Below are 17,854 nucleotides of genomic sequence, written 5' to 3' on the forward strand. Positions count from 1 at the left end.
CAGACATGCTCTAAGAAACCTAAGAACTTTATTTTAATATAACAAAACGAATGGTTTGAAATATCCTATTTCTAGAGAACTTTATGTTCAAAAGAAACTAAAAGACAATCCTTTCATGGTTTCATAATGTGAAAACTTTCTGGTTTGAAGCAGAAAAATCAAAGGGCAAATTTTAGGGCCATCATGGAGAAATGTTATCATTTGCTTTCTTATATATGTGAAAAACAAAGTACTAATCATAAAAATAAATCGAAATTATGTCAATAAAACTTAACTATTATAGAGTCTGAGCCTACAAGAGATTAAAGCAAATGCTAAGGTAAATATGTACACATGCTAAGCCATTTTAAGAAACCTCGACAGCTTTATTTCTAATAGGAAACTCCTATACAGTATGTATAGGACTATACATTTTCGCAGCATATATTTACAACTTTCGAGACAGATCTTAAAATTTTTAATAAAATTATTTTGTATTCAAGTTTGAATATTTTAGAATAGTAACGCTAGCTTAAAAATCTAAGAGGTAAAATAAAATAATTAAGGCAGGCTTTCAAAAATGGTTGTAGCTATTTAAAGAATGTGCTTATCTCCTCAGTAAACAGGATATTTTTAATGGTAAGACAAGTCCAGAAAAGGAAATGCTATTTTACAAACATATATTTATTTTTAAAATTAATTTAAGAAAAATATCCCTCATTCTTAAGAATGGAGAAACAAAATAAAACAAAGAACCCTAAAAAATCAGGGTCATAATTTATCTTTGCTTAATGAATTGTACAGCAACAGCTACACCCAGTGGCTACAGATGAGTAGTTGTTTTCTGGATATAATACAGTAAAAGGTAAATCTGGAAACAGCTATTTTTCAATTTACTTAAGGTTTTAGAGTAAAGGGTATCTTTTACTACAAGTTGTTTTAAGGGAACACTCAAGAATCCTTGGGGTAACAAAGGCCTTAGCTCCTAAGTTTTAAGCAAGTATCCAGAATAATTGTTTAAAAAAAAAGCTAAAATAAAACTCAAACCAGAGAGAATGTACAGATACTTTATTGCTCATCTTTCACACAAAGCACACCTCCAGCCATTTTCTTTCACAGCTTGACAATGTTTAAGTATACAAAAACCCAGCAAGAAGCGTCATGTCATGTAGATTTCAGTAAGGGAGAATGTAAAACATCAACTCAGCCAGGCTTTTGTTTTCTGCAGCAATAATAAAGGGCCTCCCGCACTAAGCAAAAGTCTGTCCATATTCTGTAGTGCATTTCTTCCATTACAAAAAGAAGTCTCCTGCCCAAAGCAAACTAACTTGTATTTGCTGAGCCAGTGGTATTAACTCGTGCATAAAACAAATTTGTTTGCTGTTTCTTCTAGCAGATTTCAAGTAAAAATAAGGTTGAAAGAGGAACTTGTTTTGAATGAATGCAGGTCATTTTGAATTGCTATACTTAACTAAATGCCTACATGTACTATAGGTTCACAACTTAGTTTGCTTTTATAATCTTTATGAATTTTGGCCATGTTCAAGGTTTTCAGAGTACAGCTTGTGGTATAATATTCCATCAAAAGGATAAGGCTACTGAATGTGCTATCTGCAGAAGAGCTCATTTAATAGGAACTGACCTAAAAGTTCTATCATAAAGCAAATGTGGCATAACCTCTCCAAATAAAAAGCCAATTAGGGCAGAACTGTGCGTGGAAAACAGTCATTAGAATACAATAAGGAAAACACATATAAATGCCTTGTTAATATGAGGATGGTTTCCTAGTTGCAAACCTAAAAAAATCTAGGAGAATCCTCATTTTCAAAACTGCATATTGAAAACATGAAAACTACTTATTCAAGTAATTTTTTCAAAAAAGTAGGCATGTCTGACTGTGGAATTAGTCTACTGGTCAATTAAAGGCAATTTTAATTACCTTTTTAAAAAGTCTTCATACAAAGGAGAGATGTATGCGTTTCTCAAATAAACAGCATTATGTAAGTCCATTAAAAAAAAAAAAAAAAAAAACGGAATTGAATGAAGACCTACAAATGCTTATGCCAAGCAGGAATCTGCCTGCCACCCGTGGCCTCACAGTAATTCAAAATCAATGCTGGATTCAGGATTCTGAAACTTAAGTTTCTATTACTTGAGCTCTAGCAAAATAAAAGGTTCTGTAGCCTCAACTGGTGTAATGTCTTCCCTGTCCAAATCCAGAATGATTATACTGATATCCTCCATGCTGGAAGTGCTGTTCAAACTGTCCCCCCTGGTGATAACTCTGGCTCCCCCTTCCTCCCCAACCTCCCCCCTGGCCTCCGCGTCCACCTCGGCCTCCACGGCCACCCCGCCCTCCGCGACCACTGCCTCGATCACCATGGTGCCCACCATCTTGGTATCTATTGTCCTGCTGGTAGCCACCACCCTGGTATCCACTTCCTGTGTATGTAGATGTTTGGTAGCCACCATAACCACCACCTTGGTAGCCACCACTGTGGCCACCATGATAGCCACCTGGCTGGAAGCCCGAATCTCGATAACCACCATCTTGGTAGCCACCTCCTCCTCCTCCACTCCCTCCATCTGTCCAGCCTCCTTGATGCTTATTTCCTCTTCCTCCCCCTCGGCCACCATGGTCGTAGCCACCACGTCCACCTCTCCCTCCTCCTTGTTCATGACCTCCTCGTCCTCCATATGAGGACTGTTCATAACCACCTCTCCCTCCTCCTCGGCCTCCTGTTTGCTGCTGGGGTCCATCTTGCCTTTTCTGCCACGGTGGCATCTCTGGGGGTGGTGGTTCAATTTCGTTGGGTCTACCTCCTCTGTCAGGTACCCTGCCCATCAACACCTACAGGACAGGAATGATTATTTTAAACTACTTTATTTTGTAAAGAGAAATAAATGTATTTGCGAGAAAACTAAAGGTACTGTGATCACCTTATTGATGGAACAGGCGGTCTTTTCTCTTACAGAGCCACTGCTTGTCCTTAAAATCTTTGACAAGTCTTGTCTTGCAGCCAAAAGGTGGGCAACAGAAATAGTACTTTTAGGAGATAAGAGTGAACGTTTTGGCTGGTAAACCTTTGCTAATTTCTCTGTCTGACTCTGTTGAAAGAAAGTGTTCAAAGACAAATATCAATTTTCAAATTACATAGAAATAAGTAAGATCTCCAAAATCTGATATTTAATAAGCTCTAGCTGGGAGGAAAGAAGTTATATACTCGCCACTGTTCCTACTTAGTCAACAACTATCTTACAATACAGCAAGAAATGATGGTATTTTGGAGACAGTGGGGAGAAGGAGTACAGGAGGTGGAAGAGCTTCCTTTGGACTATGGGGCTAAAAAGGCAAAAAGTTTCCCCCTGCCATTTGTCTCAAATCATTTGCTTTTTAATTTTCCCACCTTTGTTAGCTAATTTGTATGAATTATGATACCATGATACAATTCCTATAAAAGTGATACCCTATTTAATACTTTCCTCCATTATAAATAATAAAAATGGTCTATCTTAACCATTTAATAGAAATATAATAAGCATTAGATTTACTTTTCTCTTAGTAGCAAGATTATTTAGGGCTATTATACCTAAATAGGTGCTCAATGTTTGTTGAATGGAAAGAAATACCTTTAAGAAAACGGTGTCATGTAGGTTTCAAATAAATTGATTTAAAATGCAATTTCAAAGTGAGAGATGACTAAATAAATTTCATTATGTGAAATAAAAATTCACTTTGTGCATGTAAAAGTAATTTCTATAAAGTAATTTAAAACAAAGTTTCAAAGTGAGATATCAGTACATAAACTCCATTAGATGAGAAAATGTATTTGTGCAAGTAATTTGTGTAGTCCTTCCTCATCCTCCTCAATGTATTTTGTGTCTTTCACGTGATCATTGTGTATTATTGTTCAAAAGAATCTTAAAGGTCACCTAGATTTAATATGGCATTTTAAAGATGTCAAAAATGAGAGTAAATTGAAGCTCAGACAGTGATATCGCAGTCAACTGTAAAGTCCATTAACGGCAGTGCCAAGATCAGAACTGCATTGTCAATGCCTCAGTCAGTGCACTTTGGTCAATCATCATGTTTTCCTGGTTGAGCACTGTAGATTATTGTTTCTGAAGTGTATCTACCATGCTGAGAGTGAAATGACTGTTTTTATCAAAGATAATTTAAGAAAGGGCTCGTATTTCCTAAATAGCAATCACAGAAGAGAACAATTTACTCCTGGTGTTACTAGTGACTGACTATGAAATATCAGGGAAAGTCTCCCATTTATCTGGGTCTCTATTTTTTTCTTACGAAATGAGGAGAGTTAAGACGCATCTCTAAAATACTGTAATGCAATAAATATCTACCCCAACAATTTAGCAGCCAAATAGGACTGTGCTAAGGTTTAAAGATTTTAGATGAAACTAACATAGTAGCAAGATTAGAGAACTAAAGAAAAACAATTTGAATCAATTCACTAAAATTCAGAGAAAAATCTATTTTCAAAAATAAATGCACTATTAAGGGAGCATCCAATACTAATACAGCTGAACCAATCTCCAGGTAAAGTCAATGCTTAGTTCCATATCCAGGTTCTGAGAAGGTCAAATTAGTCAATTATGCCCATTAATCCCCACTTACTGATCATATACTAGATATTTTATAAATATCTTCTGAATGACCAAGACCTTTACCTGGAATATCTCATTTAAGCTGAAATGAAACATCAATCTTACCAGATTCTCCTGTTCTCTATAAACATATCACAATAACTGGGTCTTGCTAAATCCGGTATTTCTAAATTTAATTAGCAAATAATATTGTTAGCTTAAAGTATAGTAAACAAATAATTTAAAAATGTATTATTTTAGTAATTTTCAGGTAGTTTCTCTATAAATGGGTACTTCCAGTAGGGTCTAGTGCATACAGTTTTGTTAAAAATATTTAAAAACGGAAAAATAAATGTTTTCATTATTGCTGAATGGCTGAAAGAACTCACTCAGCAACTCACTAAAGTTCCTGTGTCTCTCCTATATATTTCTCTTGTAGTCGACACTGTATCTCAACAGTACTAGGAATGCTTAAGGATCATATCTACAAATGCTCTGCCCTTTTAAATTCTTCAATGTGTACCTTAGCTCTGTCAGACCAACCAAAAGATTGGACAGTGACGTCCAAACGTTTTATTAGCAGCTTTCTCCGAACTTCGTATTCATTGGCTATGGCTTGGTTAATTGCTTCTATCTTTTCCTGAAACAAAATTAAAACAAAACAAAACAAAACAGTATTTAATTCTGCTTGACTCCTGTTTCAAAAAGGCACAAACTATCTGTTTCATTCATAACTGAATCCCCAGTACTGAGCACAACATAAGCTGTTATTTAAATGACAGGCAAAATAATGTCTCAAAACATAATAAGGAACACATAAAGTACAAATTCCCATTTAGCGCTCTCATAATTAATTCACTGTGTGAAGCTCAGCCCAATAAAGTTCTTGGCTTGAAGGCAACAACCTATTTGGCAATTAGAAACATGCATCATATTGAACCTGAATTTATTTTAATCAGCTGTGTGAAATATTTACAAATTATGAGATAAGTACTCCTAATCTTACACGAGGAAAATTATTCTGCATAAATCTTAAGATTCACAAAAATGATTCTAAGGATGTCCACCTAGGAAACTACATATTAGAAAATATAACTTAAAAAGCACAAACTGGAAGTGTCGGCATAAATATCTTGATATAGATGGTTCCTTACAAATTTACCCAAGACGTTCACTACTCACCCAGTGGGCTGGTCCCATTGACTTCTTCAATAAAGGCTTTCCCACATGATTAGGTGGAACTTTTGCTAATGTTTCCTTTAACTGACACAAAAACATAAATGAATGAATAAACAAATCTAAAAGTAACACACATCCTCATCTTCCCAAGTCCCATCATATCTTGTCATCAAAAGAAGATTCCTGACAGAGGCAAAGGTGGAGGATGTTTTGAAATGTTCAAGGCCCACACAATAAAGACATTCGCTTGTCCCACTCCTCACGTGCCTATGGAAGCGTGATTCCTTCACTGCACCTAGAACACGCCCGACGACAGCGGGCATTCAATGTGTATTTACTGAATGGATGAATGTACACACAGAAAAATATGGACTATGGATACACTGCGGCTCCCCTGTAGAGTTTAGCCAGATTTGTGCATCGTGGTGTCCATCTGCCCCACAACGCAAATGTACCAATTCTCAGAGTCCAGCAGATAAGCATACAGAGAATAACTCTGCCATAACAAATATTCTCTTCTATTATTTTTTTATTAAAATTGCTTGTGCCTAATCATTTATAAAAAACCCCTCTTAACTGTTGATAATGTGTGGTATAAAAACAATTCTGACTTATTGTCACATACTAGATTATGTTAGCAGTCAATAAATCTATTTTGCCAATTGAAACATATAAGACTCGAAGTGACTGGATTAAAAACCAAGAACATTAACATCCTTCTCTGTCCAGTCACTGGGGAGGAGGGTGGTCACATTTAACGATAAAGACCTTAAAAATTAATCGCATCAACGTTCAATGATCAAGTAATTTTTTAAAGGACTTAACTCTTAATTCTTTTTATATTGTATCTAGTTTGTTTATCAAAGTGTAAAGTTTCTTTTTTGAAAAAGAAATACACTAGCATGTTAAAAAATACTAAAATACTCTTTTCTCTGTAAGGCATCTAGGATTTAAAACCCAAAACTCATTTAGTAACAATTACTTAATAATATGCACATTAGGTTCCCATTAAGAGAAATTAACTTTCTTTATTTCAAACAAATGTAGGACTATGCCTTTAATACACTACAATCTGGTACTAAAGGTCTTACTAAAGGTCTTACTTTTTTTTCAATCCCGCTGAAGAATTGGAACATAGTTATATTGGCTGGAGGTTTGGACATTCCTAGAGCAATACATATGCCTTTCAACTCTTGAAAGACCTCACTACCGCCTCCTTCTTGAGCTTTTTTTGGAGGAGTATTCACACAGAGCATTCTGGCAGCTTCTAGTTCTGAGATGAGGTATGCTGAAGTAAACAAAATAAGATTTCAAAATGAGATACAGCTACAGTTAATAGTCATAAGTCTGGAGTCACAACTCTATAGACCTAATGATATGTAACTTTCAAAGCTGCAAGAATGGATAAAAACAAGAAAGGAAAACCATTTTTACCTCAAATGACATAACATATAAACGTGTTCTGTAATTCAGGTATTTAACCAATATATATTTAAAGGTTGATGTAGAAATAAGCGATTCTTTTTTGAAACCAAAGGATCAAGATAGATCACATCTAAATATCTGGATTCTTGCATTTCACTATTAAGGAACCTACAGAACAGGGGTTGGCATCTGTTGACAAATTTGCAAAAGGAGGCTGGCGACCAGTTTTCAGCGACAGTTAAAAAGGCAATTTTTTTTTTTTTTTTTTTTTTACTTCTTACCACTGACCTGCACCAGCGATACAACTATCTTGCCTGCTTATTTTCCAATACTTAGGTACTATGTTTAGCCCTAGTGTGAAATATTATTTAGTCATCAAAGTTTAACTTATAGGAGAAGAGGGAAGGCACCAAACTCCCAAAAGCTCCTTTCTTATGGTCTCTAGTTGCCTAATGTCGCCCTCCGGCTATTCAAAAGAAACCTTCTTCTATCTGTATTCTTCTCAGTATTCCCTTTCCCTCCTACTTTCCTCATTCTTGCCCTCTCTCCTGAAAAACAATGCACACTTTCTAATTATTTCTTGGCAGAGTCCTTTTGTAGTAATATCATCCCCAAGTGTTGATTGCAGTCAGGTATAATGAGGGCTGCAATCTGCTTCGGGTAATTAAGGTGAAGATATAAATATTCAATTTTATTCCTTTAATCTTCCCAAGGACATTTCAATTTTTCTAAAAGATGATCGGTAATCGTTTGGGTCTCAGGATTTCAGGTTATGTGACAAAGTGAGAACCTTCTAACAATATTAGAAAGATAGTTTTGGAAAAACACATTTTCTGGGCTCTTAATTTTAGAAGTACAGAATGATCAGCTAGGGATTTGAGATTGTATTCCCTCCCCCCCCCCGCCCCCGCCCCATCATATTTCGTAGGTCTGGTGTAAAAACCTCTTATAAAAAGTCTCTAAAAAGCAACAACAAAAAAATGAGTGATCGGCCTGAATATCTCATTTCTTATACCCAAGGTGTAAGGCTATAAGTTATAGCAATCATAATTTCGTAGATCATTTCTGAAAAGCTGCTAACTCCTTTTCTATAATAATGACTACAGTTAAGTTTCTGGATAGATCATTCTAAATGGGCTTGAAAAAAAATCTTAACTTGTTCCATACAGCAAACTGTATGAGTTAAAAGATCCAAATAGTAAAATCCCACTGTCATGAAAATAATGTTTTTATAAATAAGGTTTTACTGGAACACTGCCACTCTCGCTCATTTTCACACTGTCTGTAGCTGCTTACAAGCTACAACAGCAGAGTTAAGAGTTGTGACAGAGACCTTACGGCCCACAAAGCCGAAAATACTTATTACCTGGCCCTTTAAAAAAAGAATTTGCCAACCCTTGTTCTAGAAAATCATATAGTATATGATTTAATAAACTCATTCTCTAAATTTAGGACAACACAGCTTAGGTATTCACAAAATTAGTTCACCAATACAATTACCATCAAAACACATTAACTGTAGCTGATGTGTTCAAAGTACTAGGAAAGGCACTGGAGATTTTATAGCACAAAACAAAAAGGATTACTTTTACTGACAATCTATTTAGGAATAAAGAATAAATGCATAAAAGATGACAAGTACCTTTATCTATTAGAAACTCAGACATCTGACTTATTTTACTTAAGGGAAATGATCTGACAACCAGAATGCCAAATGAACGACCAAAATAGTTCTTAACCTGACACATGAGTTTTTCAGCCACTCATGTGAAGACCATTCTATTTTACAATTCTAGTGAGCTTGGTTTATTCCCCCCCCCCCCTCAAAATACAATGTATTAAAAGATTCAAATCAGTAAGGTAGGTGTGCTGGAAGAAATAAAATTATGGCATCAAGTTGGGACACCTGACACTTGGAAAGATGAGAATTATTCATATAGAGCGAGTAGAGAATGAGTACATGTCCATAAATACTAGCAGGAAAGAGAGGATACACACTGAGTAGAATCTTTTAGAAAAGGGGAAACAGCAAAAGCAAAGATAAAGAGGGAGGTGAGTAGTGTGTATGTGTGAACAGTTCCAAGAGCAGATGATCTTTACATGACTTATTTAGTTGACATGCAAATAGTTGCATATTAAAGTTTTTGTGGTGATAGTACATTAAAATTGCTATTGTATTGACTCTGTGTCCAAAATAATCATGTTCTGTGCAGTCTGCTTAAGAAATAGGAAAGAGGTTAAAGGTATTTTATTAAGATTTATATGCAGAGTGGTTTTTGTAAGTATCAGCACCTGAAAAGCCAAACTCTGAGCTTTTTAGAACAATTAGCTATTTAGGATTATTACTAGGCTTTCCACACAGCTGTTGTCTTCCTATGTAAGATAACATATTCTAAGTGCCAAATATTAGGTATTGGTAAGGATAAACAGTGCTACCAAGGAAGAATAACAGTACACTGTGGCTGAGCCAGTTACAGAACTTATACAATATGAAAGTTACTGAACATGTGCATAACAACTATATGCAGCAGTATCAACATCTAAGGCAATATCTAATCTTACGGGCATATCCCCACTCCCGCCCCCACAACAATCATTTGACGGAGGGGAAGTTAAGAAACTGATTCTGGAGTAACAGTGTATAACAGCTATGAACACTTTTCTTTTTTTAATTAAATCTTTGAAATTGGATTTGTATCATTTTCTAGAAACCACGGTATGGTTGTAAAGCCAATATTTTAAAAATTCTGATTTGTGTTTGTCATAATAAGAACTATAATATCAGTTAACCAAAGCTTTACCTAAATGTGTTTCAGAATGTTACCTTTACCTAAATGTGTTTCAGAATGTTACAAAAATTCTGAATTAAAAGTATTGGTTGAGTATATTGAAGATTTTATTTAAAGCAAAAAAAAAATCTACTTACTGTTTTTCAGAGTGGAGAGAGAAATAGTAGTTAGTATAGAAAAACATGAAAGGAAAGAACTTTTTGCAATAATTTATTTCCCAGAATGATCAGTGAGTACAGGAACAAAGCAAATATTATTGCACGAATTTTTACATTGTAATTTGACATTTATGAACAAAACCAATACCCTTAAACAATTACCCAACCAATGAAGAAATATCAACAAGACAAAATATTTTAATTAAAAAAAAAAAAAAAACTTCATTATCCCCATGCTGTTTCCCAGTCTATTTTAAAATGAGCTTCCAGTCTAGAACACTAAGGTTTAATGATCACACACTTGAACTATACTCCAACACTACCTTTGGTCACATTAGGTAAAGCACAACAGCCTGAGCACCACCAAAGCTAAGTGATAAAATAGTAATCACAAAACAACACTCTTACCAGTGCACAGGCCCACCACCAGCTTCTAAACTGAAAATTTAATAAAGTTTTCTTTAAAATAAGTATTCTGAATAAAGCTAAATGAAAAACTAACAGAGCTAATTTGTTAGTCATGGAAAACATAAATAGAAAATAAGAGCTACATTCTAGTAGCCATGAACTTACTGAGCAAAAGGAGGCAGTTCTTCTGAACGAGAAGGCGCTTGGTCACATCCCCAGATGTCAGTGAAAGATAAGGACAGTTCATCTCCCCTAGTAGCCCACTCACCTCAAGCTGGAATTCTTCAGCTTCACCTGGGCCTTTTAAGATTAAAATCTTATTTAATAAAAATAATTGTTTTTCTCATTAGCATAACAGATATATATAAACTGAAATTTTTAATGGCATTTTCCTAACACAAGTTCCTTTATTTCCTTATTCCTCCTTTCTTACGCCACTGGCAATTTTCTTTCTAAAATACTTTATTAGGTTACTCCCTTATTCGGGAATGGAATAATTATAAATAATAATCTTTAATGGCTTCCTAATTTCTACCTTCCCCAATTTTTCTGTCTGTCTTTAAAGATTCTTCACAGCCTCTGCTTTGCTCTTCCCAGTATATTGTTATGGACTAGTGCCTACTAAATGTACGTAGTAGTCATCTACTACTTCCACAAATATTTCCTGTATTTGTGCCAGGCCGGTCTCTTCACTGTCACAGGTCAGTCTCATTGCCACTTCTGTGCCTTCATGTAAGGTACTCCCTATGACGGAAATGCCCTCTCATTCTCTCCTCCTCAATCAAATCCCACCTACCCCTCAAAGCCCAGTTGTCTTGCTCCTCGATGACAACGTCCCCAAGTACTGCTGCACTCACTGATTTCCTTCCCTTGTGTACCACAGAGTGAGGCATTTAATTACTGTACTAATCTCCAGTTCTTTCATTTGGAAATAGTCTATTTCCAGTTAGACTACATTTGAAGGTAGTAAATATGACTTGTAGTTTTGTATTCCCATAATCCATCAAGCATAGAGCTCACTGTGTGAACCAAGTAAAAATAATGCTCTTTCCTCCGTACTGTTTAGATGGTTCTGTATTGCAGAGGGGCAAAAACGAACAAATTTTGAGTGACTTGACCGGGGTCCTATTTCTCATCTATAAAATCAATGAGAAGACTCTATTATCAAGGTTTTGCAAACTGTGTGCTGCAAAATCCAGAGTTTCACAGAACTCCTTCAGAGGCAGCTGGGGAGGATGAGAGCTGGGTTAGAAATGCTCCCTCTCAACTTCAACTAGAACCACTATTACTTCTACCTGTTTCTTGTATTGGCCTCTACAAAATGTTTTCATTTGAACCATGGGGCTCCAGGTTATACATAGTTACCATCTAATACAGCTATGTTCAAAAGTTCCTACAACCTCTGCAAAGTTTGGCCTAGCAGCAAAGTTAAGAGCAGTGGCCCCCAAAAGTGACTGCTGGAGCTGAATCCTGGCTTTACTACTTACTGGTTGTGTGACCTCAGGCAGTGTATTTAACCTCATTGTCCTTCCTTGTTTAGAATTAAATGAACTAACACGTACACCTTAAATATACTAAACTTGGAAGGGTGAGCTCTTCACAATGGGATTGTGAAAAAGAAAATGAAATTATGTATATAGTTCTCCATTAAGGTGGGTTCACAGGAGGGCATTTTTCTTTGTTTCCTATTGTAGGTTTACCTATGGAGGGAACCAGATAGAGTGTCAGGTTCCAAGCCTTCACCCGTTTGCAGAGTCAACAAACTAGTGCTAAAACAGTAACAAAATTGGCAAATGTGAAAGACCTCTCAATGCCATTAATCTGATGGTGTGGGATCTGGTTATGTTATAGTAAGTGATATGATACAGAAAACTTCTCAAAAAAGTGTTCTTTCTCCCTATGTATAATAATTACAATGTGTTTACTTTACAAGCTATACATACCTCTGAAATCGGGTAGTCCTAAGAGAAAAACATCCTCATTTTTAGTTCTAGGCACCAATTTAAAATCTCAGAAGTCACGTTTTACAAAGAATGGAAAGTTCATATATACTATATTTGTCTGCATTTTTCTGTATCTCAGTAATAGGGTCTTTTCAACTTCCACAAATGTTTAATAGTTACATGACTATATTTTGGTTTTTCAACTTCTGAAATCACCTTTCTCTGAAAACAATGGTTTCTTTACAAAATTTCCAAAAATATATTAACAAAGAACTTGCAATTTTAGCTTAAGTACTGATAATGTTCAACTGATAATACCCCAATTTCATTTTTATATTTTGCACCTAAAACTGAGTGTTTACTTACTGTTAGTTGCTTGTACATTTTCCTCCAGTTTACAGAGCACTCTTAATTCAGACACCAGCCAAGCACAGAGTTTGGTAAACTCAGGGGAACTGGCTCCAGCAGAGACTGCCTGAGACAGAGCGCCATCTTCTAACAATGGACCCTTGTAACTGGTGAGTTAAGAAATCACACTTCAGAAGAATATAAAATCACACCTAGTACATTACAGACACAATGTATATATGTATTATTTGTATACTTAAGCAATAGTTTAATAAAGTTAGGATGACCAACTTAACTTGCAAACATAAAATTTAGAACTATACTAAATCATTAGAAAAATAAATGGTAACTGCAATTTAAGATTTCAAAATGTGAATAGAATCAAATTTACTACTAAATTATGCCAACTTCTATACATTAAATGAAAGCTCATTATTTTCTTTAAGTTAATGGAGTATAAAACTAGATTAATAAGTGATAGCTAATTCTATAGTGTATCATTTCAGAAAAAAAAACTTAGGTTATCTTTTCTAGGTATTTTTTCCAGAAATCTATTAGGTTAAGTTTTTAATGACTTTCTTTAAAAGCAAAAACTTTCAAATTTATTTCCTTTCCCTGTATTTAATGACAGTTAAGACTAGTAAAACATAGTAGAACAAGAGAAATGTCAAGATTAATTTAAGAAGTGCTGGTGAGTTGGTGTTTGAGTGAACTGGTACAAGTGAATCCTAATCCTTTGTAAGTGACGCGAATGTAATTTTAAAATATTATCAAATGTTCACAAGACAATAGTGATAATACACTCCAATCTAGAATAAAGCTAGAATTAAAGATTTTGTCATTCTTGAATTTTAAAATATATATTCTTCAGAATATTATCTTCTTTTAAATGAAATAATAAACACTTATTAAAGACATTTTAAATATGCTTAAGATACTTTGATGTTTGGAGGTATAGTGATGTTAAGAGAAATGAAAATACTCGATCCTTTTAAAATACAATTATATGTTTACACATTGAATGGCATGGAAAAATTGTTACACAATAAATGAGATTATATATACTCTGGCATCTAGATTCAAAATCCACGTATTAAACACTGGAATAAAGCGACCAGGCCTTGAGATTTCTTCCTGTGTTACACATTTAATTTTTTTTTTCAGTTTATTCTACAGGAAAGAAACAGAATCTATCAATTGTTAGGGACCTCTATCCATGCAGACCGACTACGTTTACATAAGGTTCACTTTTTCCTCTCATCCTACTGCTCTTTCAACAGTAAGCTTAAGTATCACTGTTAAGAAGCTCCTAGAACTTCCTTTTACAGTAAAGGGACCCTCCTCAGATCTCCTCACAGCATATCCTTACAGCGAATTTCTCTTCACCTGTTCAGTGCTCAGCCCAACACCACGACAGGAAAAGTGTTACTCAAAAATGTTTAATGAATTAATGACTTCATGTGTGAGCAAGCAATTTAGTCTGAGATGTCCACCAGAAGAGTCCACTTTAATGAATGTGACTTTTACTTATGCGCTAATCAAAGAAATAGTCTCCTAAAGTCTGAAATAGTCACACAAAATCAAAATAAGTTCAAAAAAAAAAAAAAAAAAAAGAAGAAAAAGAAGAGCAATAACTAACTTTGACCAAGGAAGGTAATAAGCACTACCAACCTCCTTTCCTAAAAATTTCTACCAGAACAGCAAGTTATTTAAGTGAGCAGAGTTTGGGAGCCTTCAGTGTCCTTTCCTAAAGCTGGGTTCTCTCAAACGTTTCTATGTTATGCAAAAGCCTAGGATAAGGTTTTGATAAAGGACTTGTTACTTTCTAAATAACAGCTAGCTAAGTCTGTAATTTTTTTTTTTAATAATGTACCTATAAGGCAATTACTTAATCATCATACGATTTGTTTTTGGAAGCACAGTTTTTGGAAGCACATTTAGCCCAAGAGGTTCTAAGTTTTCAAGTTTTAATAGAGTACACTGATCTGGGTGACCCACTGAGAAAAGAAGCCCTATTTCTAGGTTCTAGATATGACGACTTATGGTTGGTTAACTGTCAGGAGGAGAGACAAAATACACAACAAATATGCAGGAGACTTGGTGGGTGAAGATGACCCTAGGAGTAAGGGTTAATATTGGCTCAAAGAAGTAGTGTCAGTCAAGGAAAACTGCCAATAGTTCCTATGGAGGTGGTGACAGGTTAGGTGCACAAATAAGCTAGCTCGCAGAATGAATGCAGCGCACAGACATGTGGCTTAGGGAAGCCTGGGTGCACGCAGTGATGACTGGGCAAAGGAGGTTTTTTTGAGAGAAGCGGGGTAGGGTTGGAGAAGGAGCAGAGGCTCAAGACAGGGGTAGAAAGTTTGGAAGACAAGTAGGAAAACAGAGAGTCAACTTTGGCAACCTCTAGACTGAGGGGGTAGGGCAGGCGGATGGGGAGCAAGGAGAAAAGCTCAGAGAGGGGGGTGAGAGAAAGAGCCCAGACAATGACACGCATGACTGACAAACGCTGCGGGTAAGTCGGCTGCAGGGAGCACAGGGCAGGCCAAAGGGCGTCGTATTTGGAGGGCCCCGGCCGGGTAGGGCAGACAGTGGACGGGGCACTGGGGTCCCGGAGCCATAGTGGGGGGAGACATCCAGAAGCTACGGGGTGCGGCGTGGAGAGGCAGGTGTCTCCAACTGGAGCGCAGGAGGTGTTCCCGGGGGACTGGCAGTGTGGGGTTTTGGGTGACCCGTGCCCTGGCAGTCTTACCCTAGATCTTCCAACGACTCCAAGATGTCAGTCTCCACGAGGTCACACTCCATGCTACTGTGGTATTCAAATTTCCGAGTCGTCAGGCTCCCCTCTTCGCCGGCAACGCGTACACTCACGCATGCGCTGCTTCCCCGGAACTTCCAAATCGACAGCTGGCGCCTCAGACCCCGCACTGCGCATGTCCCGAGCGTGCGCAAGAAACTTAGTCCCGCCTGTCCCCACCCCTGCCTGCTGAAAGATTGCGGGGCGGCACAGTTTTGCACATGCGTAGTACTGAATAGTGAAGCTGGCGGTCCAAAGAAGGGCAGGAGGACTGGCTGCGTGGCAGCTGGGCGTGGGGACAGGGCAAGAGGGGGAGCGCTCTAGCCCCTCTTAATTGGGTGTACGCATGTGCGAATCTTCGGGCGAGGCGGCTGGGGGAGGAGCTTGCGGGGGGTGGGGCGGGGGTCTCTAGATTTCGGTGGGTGTTGGCGGTGAAAGAGTCTCTGGATCCCAGGGAGTAGCCGGAGTGGTTGTCAGTTCCCTTCCTGCCTGTTCTAGCCTTTGCTTTGGGTCATGGAAAAAAGGAAACCGTGTAAGCTCCTGTCTAATTCCTTAGGACAGGAGTCCACGATCCGATTTCCCAGACCCGCAGAAAACGTGACTTTTGATTTCCTTGTGGCTGCAATAGCTGTATTTCAGGATTAGGGAGGAGTCAACTTTCCTTTGACGTGGAAATGTTCAGAAAACTTGCATTCCTCTCTTAGCGTTCTTTTTAAGCCCTTCCCAAGCTAAGCATCTTAATTTAAAGGGGGGGGGGGGGAAGATGAGGGCTTCATTCCATGTCAAATAGAATATATTTAAACCCACGCACTTTAGACAGTGAATAAACTTTTATGCTGTAATGCAGTTGCTTTTGACATTTGGCTGGGTGTGACATTCAGTTCACGATACGTTACGATTTCTTGGTAGTTTTTGGTTGGGTATGTGCTTAGAAGTTACTGAAAAATAAATCGTTTCAAAGTGAGGCATATTTAGAAAATTATATTTAACCATAAATTAGCATAACGTTGCATGTGTAGGCATTTGATTAAAGAATTTTCACATCAATACCAGTAGATTTTATTTTGCATGTCTCAAACATTTTCATGTCTAATAATTTCATGTCCCCTATACCTTTTTTCAGTTACTTATTTTGCATCATCTGGTGTGAGAAAAGGGATTAACATTTGTTATGTAGCTAGTGTGTGCTTGGCATGGTATTATTGATCCATATTTTATGCAGTTGTCATAAGGCTGTGTAAGTATTACTCCCGTTTTACAGATGAGGAAACTAAGGCATGGTGGCTTCATGATCTGGACAATTTGGAGACTGAGGCATACCTGAATTCATAGTCCTTATTTGACTAGTCGAATAAGGATTATAAGCAGAATGTGAAAAGATAGGAAGATGGAGCTAGTTGAATTGGTTTAAGCTTGTATATGTTGTACATAATCACCTTATAATAAAAATGGAATAATCATTTCATAGAGTTGTAAGTGCTAAATAAAAAGTAATATTTAATGCAAAATTCATTTGGGAAATTAAAGGTTTCATTCTTGACTCACTTTTCCTTGTAAGTTGTAACATATACTGTTAGTGAACAAGTGATGAATCCCCTAAATTTATAATCTTTGTAATGCAAATTGTTAGATTAAATAGAGGGTAGCCAACACAAAGGTTTTTGTTTTGTTTTGTTTTTAAATTAGGAATGATCTTAAAGACCAGCCTTTCCAGATCTTCCTGAAAAGAGTAAAGGGAAATCATAGTTGATACTTCTGGAAAAAATGTAAAGGGGAAAATTGAAATGAAAACATATCAATTTTTAGAGAAACTGAATCTTTTTATATCATAACCTTAAAGATGATTATAAGAAAAATTTTGAAATATGTAGTAGTTAAAATTTATGCAGCTGAGATTCTTAAGAAAGTTGTTTCTGTAATCTATAGAAGGGTAATTTTTATACTGCAATGAAGTAGGTATAAACTTGAACATAAGGTTTGTCATTTGTCACAGAGTGGTTTCTAAGACTTGATTAAAAGAATAATTTTTCCTTCTTAAATTACAGAGTCTGAGAAATAGTAGCATTTTCCAGTTTTAATGAATTTATCTTTAGAATGGCCCTCCAACAAGGAAAAAAATGAGAATGAGAGTTTGTATATGCTGCTAAATAAGGTCCTTTCAAGCTCGCATAGTGAAACAGTAAGTACTCCCCCCCCCCAAATATTAGCCTGTAGAATTAATTT

General features: G+C 36.5%; 1 protein-coding gene across 1 annotated transcript; it reads right to left on the minus strand.

Annotated features, from left to right (window-relative positions):
* Positions 1-1,026: 1,026 nt before the first annotated feature.
* Positions 1,027-15,742, minus strand: FAM98A (family with sequence similarity 98 member A). Its single transcript, XM_016136026.2, has 8 exons — positions 15,587-15,742; positions 12,853-13,001; positions 10,709-10,843; positions 6,867-7,051; positions 5,767-5,847; positions 5,108-5,224; positions 2,920-3,087; positions 1,027-2,830 (listed from the first exon to the last, which is right to left on the minus strand). Exons 1-8 carry the CDS (start codon positions 15,637-15,639, stop codon positions 2,165-2,167), a joined length of 1,554 nt encoding a protein of 517 aa, XP_015991512.1. The 5' UTR covers positions 15,640-15,742; the 3' UTR covers positions 1,027-2,164.
* Between the last annotated feature and the right edge of the window lie 2,112 nt (positions 15,743-17,854).

The sequence above is a fragment of the Rousettus aegyptiacus genome, unplaced genomic scaffold, assembly GCF_014176215.1.
Source record: "Rousettus aegyptiacus isolate mRouAeg1 unplaced genomic scaffold, mRouAeg1.p scaffold_m13_p_7, whole genome shotgun sequence".
Classification (NCBI taxonomy): Eukaryota; Metazoa; Chordata; class Mammalia; order Chiroptera; family Pteropodidae; genus Rousettus; species Rousettus aegyptiacus.